Genomic DNA, 13,915 nt, shown 5'->3' with positions numbered 1-13,915 from the left:
TTGAATACACTCATTTTGTCATTCCATTTATTTTGTAGTTCTCCCTTTAAAAGAGTGGATGGGAGATGACTTTTCATACAACCTCACATTTCCATTTCAAAATTGCCATCCCACTTTATCATGAATTAACTATACCTCTCTCAAGATGCTTTTGTCTGAGCTTCAAACCAAGCAAAACGAAACAATACAAAGCAGAGCATTCCCAGTGCTGCACACCAAATCTGCATTTTTAATTTTAACAGTTTGACACATGCATTTGTACATCACGATATAATTGACAATTTAAAAGCCGGCTTCAAAATATTACTAATATTACTTGACAAGACAATTAAAAATGAGGATGTTTATGATGTTGAAAGACCAATTTGCATTGGTATTTGGAAATGCAACCTCATAGCTATCCTTGACAAAGATGATGGGCCCCATTTAGGCCTTGGATCCAGTAATACATTCTGTACTGCTTCGTCCATAGGGTTTAAAAGCTTTAATCTCATTTTAGCCTGAAAGATGGAGCAGTCGTGTCACTAGGGAGCTGTGGGGATGAGGCTACACCGGGTGACACCAAAATGATAGTCTGTACATTTTTTTTGCAGCGTTTCAGCAGAAATTTATTATTTTTTGTAAAAAATATCCCTGTAGTTAGTTATAACCACAAAAACATTTTTGTAACCCCAGCTTACATGTGCTGTACAGTATCAATACCAACAAGGCTAAAACACTCTGCTAACTCTGAAACTTCTAATGCTCAGAGTTGTCATAATTATCCTGTTATTACAGTGATACTCCAAATCATGTTATTTTGTCTGCATGTGCTGTTGTTTTCGTTGCTGCTGTGGCTTTTTAAAATAAGATGTGACGCCAAACCTAGTGACACAACTGGCCAAGAGAAAGGAGTAGTAGTTTAACTTAATAGTTGTATAGGTGTTTGTTATGAAAACTAAAATCTGAGACTGTAGGGGTGTTGGGAATAAAGCGTGGGGGAGAAAAAGGATTATATATCTCCTAATTCATGGTTTTCCTTGTCCAAATCAACCCTCCTGAAACTGGGAGAAAATGAAATTTTGTTACATGCAAATATTGGGCTAAAGGAGAGATCTTATAGGGGGAGATTAAAAAGAGAAATAATAGTATGGAGACCTACCTGATTATCTGTGAAAGAATGTGGCCCTTGATAGAAAGGAGCATATTTGCCTTTGTTGTAAAAGATACGTCTTTTGAAAAGATATATCTACCCTACACAGTGGTTAGTAAGCCTTTCTATTCCATTTGCTGTCTTCTTAAAAAACCCAAACCAAACTAAGAAAAGCTAAGCCAATGAAACCCAAATGTCTACGTGGTTTTTTAAAACATCCATTAAAAGTCGGCTTCTTAGGGAAACAGACTGAGGTGTATTTACAAGAGAGAAGTGGAGCTTGAACTCCTAAAATGGGGAGAGCTTGTAGCATCTTTGAGATTAACTGGGAGAAAGAAGTTGGTCGCATAAGCTTTCACAGACTTAAAGGCAACTGGTGAAGTAGACTTAAGTCTATGAAGGCTCATGCCACCAGCCTTTTCTCAAGCCCTTTCAACACTGCTATATAAGATCCAGATTATCTGATTTGAACTGGATTGTATGGCAGTGTAGACTCATATAATCCAGTTCAAAGCAGATAATATGGATTACTTGCTCTGATAATGTGGATTATATGGCAGTGTAGATAGGGCCTCAGAGGTGCTACAAGATCCCTTCGCGTACTGATCCAGACTAACACAGCTAAGATCCTAAGATCAAGGTTATCCTCTTTGTTGTTTTATCTTGCTGGAGACCTCTTTTCCAATTCCCAGCATAGAAGTCCAAATTTATTTATTCATTGTTTTGCCCCTGCAGAAGATCCATTTAGACTCAGTTATACTAGACAGGTAAGTAAAATCCACGGTGTCTTGGAATTGTATACGGAGAGCAACAAAGATCTTCTCTGGGTGGGGCCTTGGTCAGCTTATTATACAACCTCCCTTCTCCTTGAATGGATTCTTATCCTCCGGTATGCCTTTTAAGAAAGGGTCTTCGGGAGCCATGGATTCTATATAATCCTTGAGTTCTTTAGCTGTCTTGGAGACCTGTGAGAGAAGAAAAGGAAAGCGTTGAAAGCACCTGGCCTGTGATTCTTTGATGCCTGACCAAGAACTAAACCTAGTGGTTTAATAGGAGACACAATGCAGCTGGATAGTGAAGAAACCCAACAGGAAGAGTACTTGTTCATTTGAAATACAATGTTCTGGGAGAGTTCTATAGATACCATATATCACCAAAAAGGGGAATTAATTGGTATTAGAGGAAATCATTCCCAAATTCCCAAACAGAAGCCAAAATGACTACACTGAGGCTATTATACATTGGGCACATCATGGGACACAGTGACTCACTGGAAAAGACAATACTCAATCAAATGGGAGGCACTAATTTTATATAAGAAGACTACTTTATAGATTTTTTTTTCGTGTCAGGAGTGACTGAAGCAAGTTGCTTCTGGAGTGAGAGAATTGGTCGTCTGCAAGGACATTGCCCAGGGGACGCACGGATGTTTTGATGTTTTTACCATCCTTGTGGAAGGCTTCTCTTGTGTCCCTGCATGGAGCTGGGGCTGATAGAGGGAGCTCATCCGCGCTCTCCCCGGGTGGGATTTGAACCTGGCAGCTTGCAGATCAGCAGCCCAACCTTCAAGTCACAAGGCTTTGATCCACTACTCCACCGGGAGCTCCTACTTTATAGATGAATCGACTCAGCCCCCATCTACACTGTCATATAATGCAGATTATCAAATCAGATAATCCACATTATCTGCTTTGAACTGGATTATTCAAGTCTACACTGCCATATAATCTGGTTCAAAGCAGGTGGATTTTATATGGCAGTGTAGAAGGGGCCTCATTCAAGGAAGTCATATCTCTGAATTTGTAAGACCTGGCTGGTATGTTGACGGCAAATAGCAATAACAATAGACAAACCAATGGAAAGATCTTCTGATAAGAGTTATCTCCCTAGAGATAAACAGAAATCAGTCTTGCCCTAGTCTGTGATTGTCCCCTTTGTTTTTCAAAACTTGTCCAGTTCCAGCTGAAAATATGATTTTATAACTCCAAAAGTCTGAAACACTGGCAACGACCGGTTGGCTTTTACCAGACAATGATATTTTGTACCAGAGTAGAGTGAAGAAATGTGAAGTACCATTTGTCTTTCGTTCTTCACTTCCTTTTTCAGTTGATCTATTTCCATCTTTAGGAGCTCCTTCTCGGTCATATCCTGGGCCATCTTGCCCTGCAATCCAAACCATAAACCCACATTAGTCACCTGAAAAAAAATCCCCCCCCCCCCCCCGTCTGCGGGATATGCTATATTTGTGTAGTGTGAAAGGTAGAGAAAAAAGCAGAAGGGAAGAAGAGGAAGAGGATAGTTGGAATTAAAAGGAAGGAGGTGAGATGAGTCTGAATGAGAAGGAAATGAGGAGACGAGTCAGGAGGAGGTGGAGGAGGAAAAGAGTAATAGTTACAGTAGTAGGAAAGACGGTGCAAAACAACTAGTACAAATCTTATGATCTGGTCATAGAGTTGCACTGGAGGACATAGAGATTCCTATAAAGGTGTTCATTCGGGTAAAAAAAACCCAAAACAGTTGTGCATTAGCTTGGCGCAAAAAGTGTAAACAATGTGAAATAATTCAATGCCATAGCTGGAAATGACAAAACAGAACAGCCTATTTAAGTTGCTTTTTCTCATGTCAGGAGTGACTTGAGAAACTGCAAGTCGCTTCTGATGTGAGAGAATGGGCCATCTGCAAGCACGTTGCCCAGGGGACACCTGGATGTTTTGATGTTTTACCATCTTTGTGGGAGGCTTCTCTCATGTCCCCGTATGGGGAGCTGGAGCTGACAGAGGGAGCTCACCTGCTCTCCACGGGTTTGAACCGCCAACGTTTAGGTCAGCAGTCCTGCTGGCACAAGGGTTTAAACCATTGCACCACTGGGAGCTCATTTTTAGTTGATAAACAGTTCCTATAGATCACTTACACTAGTGGTTCTCAACCTGTGGGTCCCCAGATGTTTTGCCTCCAACTCCCAGAAATCCTAACAGCTGGTAAACTGGCTGGGATATCTGGGAGTTGTAGGCCAAAACACCTGGGGACCCACAGGTTGAGAACCACTGACTTACATGTAATCAAAAATATCTGATACAGACTCTTAACAGAAAGTCTCGATTCAGCTCAGTTTAACATGTTGTTTTTTGTTTTTTGGAGGCCACATTCCTTGCTTCATTGTGCAATCTCAGCAATGATGATTTCACATCTCTCTCTCTCTCTCACCCTCAAGGTAGCAGTAAAATCCAAGTTTAATCAATTAGTTCTGTGGTTAAGCTGCTTATTCAAATTCCTGTTACCACCATATGCCATTGCTTTGATTAGCTATTCCCTAAATGGTTGCAAAAGCTCTCATTTATTTCTTGATAATTTGAATTTGTGAAAAGCCGGATAAAGGCTTCTGTTTCTGATATCGCTATTTTGTTTGTTTTGCCTGCCTGTTTCTTGTTTCTTCCAACTCATGCAACAGCCTTCCTCATTCTTCCTGTTGCCCTTCAGATGTGTTGCACTAAAGCCTCACCATGGAAACAGTTGTTTAGCACATCTACGGAGGTTTGGGAAGGCTTCTATATAAGCTTGTCTATTGTGCTTGGAAAAATGACTCTTTTTGGACTACAACTCTGAGAATGAATCAGCCAGCTACAATGAAATGTAGCCAATGAAGTAATTTTTCCAACTTTTTTGCCGATTGACATATCCCAGGTACTGGTAAAAGCTAGCTGAATAGTTATTCCTTCCACTTATGGAACTGTGGAATCTGTAACCCTACAGCAGTGGTTCTCAATCTGTGGGTCCCCAGGTGTTTTGGCCTACAACTCCCAGAAATCCCAGCTAGTTTACCAGCTGTTGGGATTTCTGGGAGTTGAGGGCCAAAACATTTGAGGACCCACAGCTTGAGAACCACTGCCCTACAGAGAAATGAATAGTCTCACTTAAGTATTATCAGAACCTTCACTAGACCTAAGACATTTTGATACCTGGAGTATCTTCTCTTTATTTCATCTACTGAAGTGAACTGACCATGGAATAATGGGACAAATGTATATCTCCCCAATATTTCACAGATTAGAATCAGAACATGTGTGGTGAAGCAACATTAGAACTGGTCAAGATGGCAATAGTTATTAATGAGGAGGAACACACAAGATAGCTGTTTGCTTTTTCCTGAGCACTTCTTTCTCCTGCTAAGTTGAATGTGAATTATTTTTATAGGTTGCTGTGAGGTTTCCGGGCTATATGGCCATATTCCAGAAGCATTCTCTCCTGACGTTTCGCCATATCTATGGTAGGCATCCTCAAAGGTTGTTGAATTTGTTGGAACATGGCCATATTGCCAGGAAAACTCACAGCAACCCAGTGATTCCGGCTTTGAAACCCTTCAATGACAAATTGTTTATATACTTTGAACTCAGTTTGCAGGTAAAGTAAGATGAAGATGAAAAGGAAAAGTGGGAGGAGGAGAGAGAAACTGGGACGTTTTAAAATAAGATGATGGGATTAATTGGCTCTGTCTCTGCCAAATCAGGACAGTTGGAGAGTATAGTGGTGGTAGGGCCACATCCTCTACCTTTAAGGGCAGCGGACTAGCTCAGAGGTTGAATGCATGCTACGTGGAATACATGCTACCCGGACATAGAAATAATCAGAGAACAGACCTCCTTTTCCAGTCATTCAGTGTGGTTGCCTCCCTGTGCCTTATGGTAGGGTCACCATGCATGTTTAGCAAATGTGAGAATTTATTCTTTGAAGCATATCTGACCGGCTTCTGCTCAATCGCACACACACACAACATTTTGTCAACCTTGTTGCTATTTCCAGGCTGAACTTAAGAAGTTAAGAAGTTGTCCTTTGCTACGGTTTTTCCATGCCTGAGATCCAATGTGCTTGATCATCACTAATGAATTAAGCCTCTCTGACTCTCTCCAACCCATACCCCCCATGAGGAAGGTAAGCTTTATCTGCATTTCAGGAACCAATGGCACACAGGGATGAATTATTTCAATGGCTTCTCCAAGGTCATTAAACAAAACCAGGCTGAAGTTTTTGGGTTGCAGTTAAAACAGGTTTTCAGTACATTGAACCGATGCAAAAAAATGATTAATTGTGTCCAGACATTTTGGAGTTATGTATTGCAATGTTGTATGTTGTAGTAATCTGAAGTGCTTATTGTGAATGAATTGCCAAGATCTGGGTTCATTCTTCTGCAACAGTTCTTTTGTGATACTCTTGTTATTGTTTTCTCAATACCCTTGGTGGCATTTTTAAGGCTAGATGTAGGCTCAATTCATGCAGGCCAAGGCTCATCATTATCCAGCAAAAAAAAAAAAAAAGTAGGTTTGGCCACAACGAGGAGCTGTTGAAAAGTGCCAAGCTGTTTTGCTTCTCAAATTACACCCCATTCTAGGTTTGCCAAGTCAGCATTATCATTGGCCCTAAAATGTCAAGACCAAACCCTAAGACTTAGTGATGACCTCTTGATTTGATAGGTAGCAGATCATGGTGATGTCACAAGGATGCTGTTTCAAGAGGAATGTGATACCTTAAATATCCAGACAGCTGCACAGATACCGTTTTATACTAACTAAAAACCAAAATCTAACAAACGAGGAAATTTATATTCACATAAACTTACACAGTTCAAGGCAGTGTTCTTGCCCTGAGATTCCTCCTCCTTGCTCAGGCTGAGACCCAGGACCAGGCCCTAAGACCTGGAAACCCGATCCCATGCATTATAACAGTGGTTCTCAATTGTGGGTCCCCAGGTGTTTTGGCCTACGACTCCCAGAAATCCCAGCCAGTTTATCAGGATTTCTGGGAGTTGAAGGCCAAAGCATCTGGGGACCCACAGGTTGAGGACTACTGTGTTACAACGAGCTCCAATGCAGTTTAACAGTGTTGTTACACCATTTAGGCTCAATGAGAAGTGGGGTTTGGAGTACTATTGAACTCATGTTCTGCTGGTGGTGGGCTTCTCAGAGGCTGTGGATCACAGTAGGAAATAGGATGTTGGACTAAAGAGACCTTTGGTCTGTTCCACTCAGCGCTCTTCTTACAGCCTTATGAGCCTGCAGTGTGAACCCTTTACTTTTTAAAAAGGACTTTTGGTCATTGGTGGCTTTTGGTGAATTCTCTTTGATTGGGTTGACTGCTTCTCATCTTTAATTGTATTCAAAAATGTCTTCATTTGATTTGTATCCCTCCCACATTGTGTAAGAAAGAACATTTAAGAAAGGTAAACTAACATGATCTAGTGGTTTGGATGATGGACTAGGATACTGGGAGACCAGGATTTGAATCTCCACCTGGCCATGGAAACCCACTGGGTGACCTTAAGAAAGACACTCTCCCTCAGCCTCAGAGGGAGAGAAAAGTAAATCTTTCTGAGTCAATCTTGCTAAGAAAAACTCATTTTAGGGTTTCTATAAGTAAGAAAGGACTTGAAGCCACACAGCAATAACAATATTAGAAAAGCTTTGAACCAATACAGGCAGTCCCTGAGTTACGAACAAAATTGGTTCTGTAGGTTTGTTCATAAGTTGAATGTGTATGTAAGTTTGAACAGGTACATTTTTGAAGTGTGTCTCCAGATATATATTGTTTAGCTCTGGATATCATAAAGGTAAAGATAAAGGTTTCCCCTTGACTTTAAATCTAGTCAAGTCTGACTCTGGGGGTTGGTGCTCATCTCCATTTCTAAGCCAAAGAGCCAGTGTTGTCCGTAGACGCCTCCTAGGTCATGTGGCCGGCATAACTGCATGGAGTGCTGTTAACTTTCTGCCGAAGCGGTACCTATTGATCTACTCACATTTGCATGTTTTTGAACTGCTAGGTTAACAGAAGCAGTAGCTAACAATGGGAGCTCCCCCTTCCTGTGGATTACAACCGCTGACATTCTGGTCAGCAAGTTCTGCAGCTTAGCAGCTTAACCCACTATGCCACCGCAACCCCATACAGCATAGCGAAAGGTTAATACCTCTGTGGTGTTTGTTTTGCCGTCTGTGCCCCTGTTCAGAAGATTTCACCTCATTTTCTGTCCCTGTGATAATTGGATTTGGACAATTTTGGCTTGTTCTGAAAACAAGGATTGGTGATAAAACTTCAATGGAGACATCTTTTCCCCATGATAACTCTTTCAGGAGAGAATTTCCCTTCCTCTTGTCTCACCCCTGTTCTTACCTGTGAGTTCTTCGTTAGTCAGATATTTGTAACTCGGGGACTAACTGTAATGAGCAAAGAAGTACACCCATCCTTTGGGCCTCTACGATTTCTCATAGATTCAGTGATGCATTAAAAGTTCAGAGAAAACAACCTTTAAGTCAGATCTGACCCACCTGAGACAAAGACAAGATGGCCCAGACACACCTCTGTCCTACGGCCTTTACGTTGTAGGGTTACATTGAAAATCTGTGATGGGCCAAGAACTTTTGATCTTGGAGACTGAATGGACAATTCAATGTTCTGCACCAAGAGTGGGGAATCTGAGACCCTGGAGCTGGATTCTGCCCCACAGAGGGAGCCTAGAAGGCTGGGTGGTGTGACCCCATCATTTGATGATTTGCTGCCTTGTATCCCATATTGGGAAAATGGTGGGAAACAGACAAATCAACTCTCAACACTTGTTCATTTTCCCTCCATTCTTCTAAGGCAAAAGTAAGTGCTTTGCACTTGAAATATGCTGAGATTTTTGGTTCTTAGACTTTGCTTTTGTTTCTCCAGCATCAAATGCAACCTCTCTCAAAATGAATTCAGCTCTTGAAATGGAATAGCTTCCCTTTATTTGCTCAAGATTCAGGGATGGGTTAAAAGTGATTTCACCCAGCCCTGAATCTTGAGCAAAGGAGGGGAAGCTATTTCAGCTGTGGTTGGATTGAGCTACCATCATCTCTGGCCAACATCATCAATGCTGAGGAATGCTTGGAGTGCCGTCCAACAACATTAAGTGTCTGATCACATTAAGGCTTTAATGCGGACAGCCCCATTCTTCCTGAGCAAACAGAATTCTGGGAAATGTAGTTTGGGAAGGCAAGGACCCCTGTGGCAGTGAATTCAAAAGGTCCCACCCTAAACTACATTTCCCAGAATTCTGTTCACTCAAGAAGAAGGGGACTGTGTCCGCTTTAAAGCCTTAATGTGACGAGGTAGTAGAGGACCACATTTTGCCCACCCCATTCTAGATAGTACGCCACACTTTCTGATAGGAAGATTCATAGTGACAGACAAAAAGCAGGGGTGGGGAAAGACAGCCAGTGCCCTTTATGTTGTCTCCCAAGAGCATTTTTGAATCTCCCAGTGTCTTCCTACAATTTGGTTCTCTTCACTTCAGTTTGGTCCCTACAATTTGGTTCACTTTGAGGAAATCTATATACAGTAAAGTCTTGCTTATCCAACCTTCGCTTATCCAATGTTCTGGATTATCCAATGCAGTCTGCCTCCTGCCCGGATCCACAGCTGTATCTCTAGGTTGCAAGGACTGAACTTTTTATGGATTTAACTTCCGACAACGTTGTTACTGCAAGTTCATTTTATGTAATTCTATCTTTAAAAAGATAAAGGTTTCCCCTGACATTAAGTCCAGGGGGGTTGGTGCTCATCTCCATCTCTAAGCCAAAGAGCCAGTGTTGTCCATAGACATCTCCAGGTCATGTGGCCAGCATGACTGCATGGAGCACTGTTACCTTCCCGCTGGAGCGGTATCTATTGATCTACTCACATTTGCATGTTTTTGAACTGCTAGGTTGGCAGAAGTTGGAGCTAACAGCGGGCGCTCACTCCGCTCCCGGGATTTGAACCTGGGACTTTTCGGTCTGCTTTAACACACTTCGCCACCGGGGCTCCAATTCTATCTTTATTTGTAGTCGATTTGTTAGTAGGCATTGTTGTCAGTCGTCAATGTTTTCAATACAGTGTTCTTGCCCTGAGATTCCTTCCCCTTGCTCAGATGATCAAAGAAAGGGATCCAGGCTGAGACTCAGGACCAAGCAGGCACTGAGATCCGGCAATCCTATCCTATGCATTACAAGGACCAATGCATTTTTCGGCAAGGTCTCCCCCAACCAGTCTAAAACATCCTGGTTTGATCCTGTGAATGCCCCTTGGCTAGTGTTGCTGCAATATTTGAAAGTGACTGCTATTCTTCTAGAACTGGAGCATTGAAACTCTCATACAATGTCATCCATCATTACGTCTTTGCAAGTGTGCCTAGAAACAGATGTCCTACGAAGCCCTATATGACTCAGGTCCAGGCTATCTGGCACATGTTGCATATATACTGTAGAATCCATGCAGTCTGGCACCATTTTCACTGCCATGGCTCAATGCTATCGAATCTTGGGAACTGTAGTTGTACAAGGTCTTTAGTGTTCTCTGTGAGTGCCTCAACAAACCATAACACCCATGAGTCCATAGCACAGATTCTTCCTTTACAGACTCTTCTGTAGCAACTGAATAGAATGTGTTCAAGCATTGTTTGACTAGCAGTTAAGTCAATCTCAGAATATCTAGACTAGGCATGGGCAAACTTTGGCCCTCCAGGTGTTTTGGACATCAACTCCCACAATTCCTAACAGCCTCAGGCCCCTTCCTTTCCCCCCTCAGCCGCTTAAGCGGCTGAGGGGGGAAAGGAAAGGGCCTGAGGCTGTTAGGAATTGTGGGAGTTGAAGTCCAAAATACCTGGAGGGCCAAAGTTTTCCCATGCCTGGTCTAGACACTGAAATATGTTTTTCTTCAAGAACATTATTTTGTTCTTCATATATAAAGGGCATGAATCTGCTGTTCCTTGTCCCTTGCATGTTTCCCCAATGTCTTATCAACAGGTTTCGTCTCCCACCCTCCACCACCCTTTTCCCTTGAACTATTTTCGATATTGGGACAAAATACTTAATCCAAATCTGTATGACCCTGTTCAAGTAAGCTAGGACTTCTTGTGCTAATGCTGATGGAGTTTACAGATCTAATGCATGCAAATGGAACTGCTTTGGCAGGATAAGGCTAAAAATATATGACACAGTAGAGAACAAGCCACGGAGGCCTACAAGATCCTTGCAAGTGTTCTTACAAGGAGAAAAAAAATAGACACGGCTGCAGCTTCTACCCTGTTTCCCCTAAAATAAGACATCCCCCAAAAATAAGACCTAGTAGAAGTTTTGCTGAATTGCTAAATATAAGGCCTCCCCCAAAAGTAAGACCTAGCAAAGTTTTTGCTTGTAAGCATGCCCGCCGAACAAAACACCAGAGCATGCAGGATTGGTAAATGTACGTATCATAGAATGTTGTACATGGAAATAATGGTAGGAATAAGAAATTCTTGATAGGATTCACAGTTTGTCTGGTTATGCTGGCATGTGATGACAACTACTGTACAGTATATAATAAATGTTCATTTTTTTGTTCAACAATAAATGTGAATTTTTCTTCATGGAAAACTAAGACATCCCCTGAAAATAAGACCTAGCGCATCTTTGGGAGCAAAAATTAATATAGGACACTGTCTTATTTTCGGGGAAACACGGTAAATTAGATTTTTGCCATAGTAATGTGGGGGGACAATAAGGACTCAAAGAAATGAATCTGGTGTTGACAGTGGTTCATAGGCTGCAAGTTGCCTATCCTTTTGTAAAAAATAAATAAAAGTCTAATACATATAATTTAAGAACTGTTCAATATGCAGAATGTGATGTCCTGAGTTGTGGACTTTCCCATTTCTTAACCTATTATGAAACAAATATCCCAATTTATAGAAGCATCGCTAGGTCAAACTGTTGATAAAATAAAATACTTTCATTCTCCACTGTATGGGATTCACTATGGTGGCTTGAAGATTCTGGAGGTTGCATATCTTCCAGAATTTCACAGGTGAACATGAGTGGCCAAGCAACATCAGATCTCACTCAAGATAGGTAAAATTAATAATGAGGAAGAACACACAAACCAAGAGAGGCTGTAGCAGTTTGCTTTTGTCCAAGCCTCCAGGAAAATGCAAGCTTTGGACTCTCCCCCTTTCTACTGCTGAGCTAATTAGATATAATCCCTTTCTATCCTTTGAAATCAGTTTGCAGCAATTGAAATAAGCTGAAGGTAGAGAGAGGTGAGGTCCCTTCCAGACAGGCCCTATATCCCAGGATCTGATCTCAAGTTTTCTGTTTATCCCAGGGCCCTTCTACACAGCTGAATAAAATCCCACATTATCTGCTTTGTACTGGAATATATGGCAGTATGGCCAGGGCCGTTCCACACAGCCATATAACCCAGAACATTGAGGCAGAAAATCCCACAATATCTGCTTTGAACTGGGTTTTCTGAATCCACACTGCCATATATTCCAGTTCAAAGCAGAAAATTTGGGATTTTATTCAGCTGTGTGAAAGAGGCCTCAGTTCAAAGAGATATTATGGGATTTTCAGCCTGGATATTCTGGGTTATATGGTTGTGTGGAAGGGCCCCCTGAATATCAAGGCAAAAATCCCACAATATATGCTTTGAACTGGGTTATCTGAGGCCACATTGCCATATTCAAAGCAGAAAATGTGGGATTTTATTCAGCTGTGTGGAAGGGGCCACAGATTATCAGGCAGTGTGGACTCATATAATCTAGCTTTAAGCAGAAAACCTGGGATTGGATCCTGGGATATAGGGCCTCTCTGGAAAAGCCCTGAGAGAAACTGGAACATTTAAAAAGCAACTGAAGAAATGGAAGGATGGAGGATCAATTTGGATTGTCTCTGCAAAATTGGGATAGTTAGAGGGGATGAAATTGTAATCCAAATTATTTATTCTAAGTTTTGTAGTGGCCTCTCAGCCCAAGAGCATCTTGTGGTCCCAGGTGCAGAAGTGCACCAAGATTCTTGATATGTCAAAGAAGAACACGAAGAAAGGAGATTTGGTATAACATGTCATGTTATATGCCAGTGGTTCCCAGCCTTTGGGCCTCCAAGTATTTTGGACTTCAACTCCCAGAAATCCTAGCCATCTTACCAGCTGTTAGGAACTATGGGAGCTGAAATCCAAAACACCTGGAGGCCCAGGGTTGGGAACCACTGCATATGCCATGAGTGCTATGTCTCTGCATAATCATCCCTCTTACGTATGTATTAAGATTATTTCAGATTTGTCTAAGGAAGCATGATTTTTCGCATGAAAACTTCTTCAGTTTTGCTGATAGTTGTGACCCCCTTGTCTACTATTTCCATTTGGGGGGGGGGGAGGAGGGTTGTAGTGACTTCATGGATCTGGGCTAGGATTCCTCTGAATGTTTTCTAAAAAGTGAAACATGGTTTGCTCAAATGGTCCTGTATAGAAGACTAACAATGTTATGAAACATCCATACTACTCCCATGAGGATTAATTAATTAAGCCATGGCAGTTAAAGTGGTGCCAAACTGCATTGCTTTTACTTTTTATGCATGCTCAGTGTTAAAGTGTTATAATGCAAAAGTGCAATTTTATTGGCACATTATAGCACTGTGATTCTCCTTAAAGAAAGGGGGGGGGGGAGAGAGAGGCTGAGAAAGACAAGGGATATCTGAAAATTCCATGATAGGTTTGCCTTAGGGCAATGGTTTCCAACCTGTGGTCCATGAACCACCAGTGGTCTGCAAAAACTAATATTTGGTCCGCGGCCTCACCATTACTGCTATGGATAATAACACAGCCTAACCCCCCTCCCCCCCAAAAAAGATTATTAAATATGGTTTTCTCTGGTTAAGCAGATGGCAACTACTGGATGGCATATCTTCTGTATCAGAAACCAGAGCTGAAGCAGCACCCCAAATAACCAAACCAAATCTAAAATTGATCAAAAACTAATTT

At 41.7% G+C, this 13,915-nt stretch overlaps 2 protein-coding genes across 2 annotated transcripts in view; one reads left to right on the top strand and one right to left on the bottom strand.

Moving 5' to 3' along the window:
• Positions 1-13,915, bottom strand: part of gngt2 (G protein subunit gamma transducin 2) — a 14,864-nt gene continuing 949 nt past the window's right edge. The window contains exons 2-3 of the mRNA XM_003222630.4: positions 3,206-3,295; positions 1-2,097 (exon numbers count right to left, since the gene is read on the bottom strand). Of these exons, the coding sequence (XP_003222678.1) occupies positions 1,972-2,097; positions 3,206-3,289 (210 nt within the window). The 5' untranslated portion in view covers positions 3,290-3,295 and the 3' untranslated portion in view covers positions 1-1,971. The remainder of the gene's footprint in view (positions 2,098-3,205; positions 3,296-13,915) is intronic.
• abi3 (ABI family member 3) overlaps positions 13,121-13,915 on the top strand; it is a 23,899-nt gene continuing 23,104 nt past the window's right edge. The window contains exon 1 of the mRNA XM_008113507.3: positions 13,121-13,190. Coding sequence (XP_008111714.1) covers positions 13,155-13,190 — 36 coding nt within the window. The 5' untranslated portion in view covers positions 13,121-13,154. The remainder of the gene's footprint in view (positions 13,191-13,915) is intronic.

This window comes from Anolis carolinensis, chromosome 6 (genome assembly GCF_035594765.1).
Source record: "Anolis carolinensis isolate JA03-04 chromosome 6, rAnoCar3.1.pri, whole genome shotgun sequence".
NCBI lineage: Eukaryota > Metazoa > Chordata > Lepidosauria > Squamata > Dactyloidae > Anolis > Anolis carolinensis.
This window is presented reverse-complemented; position numbering and strand designations above follow the sequence as displayed.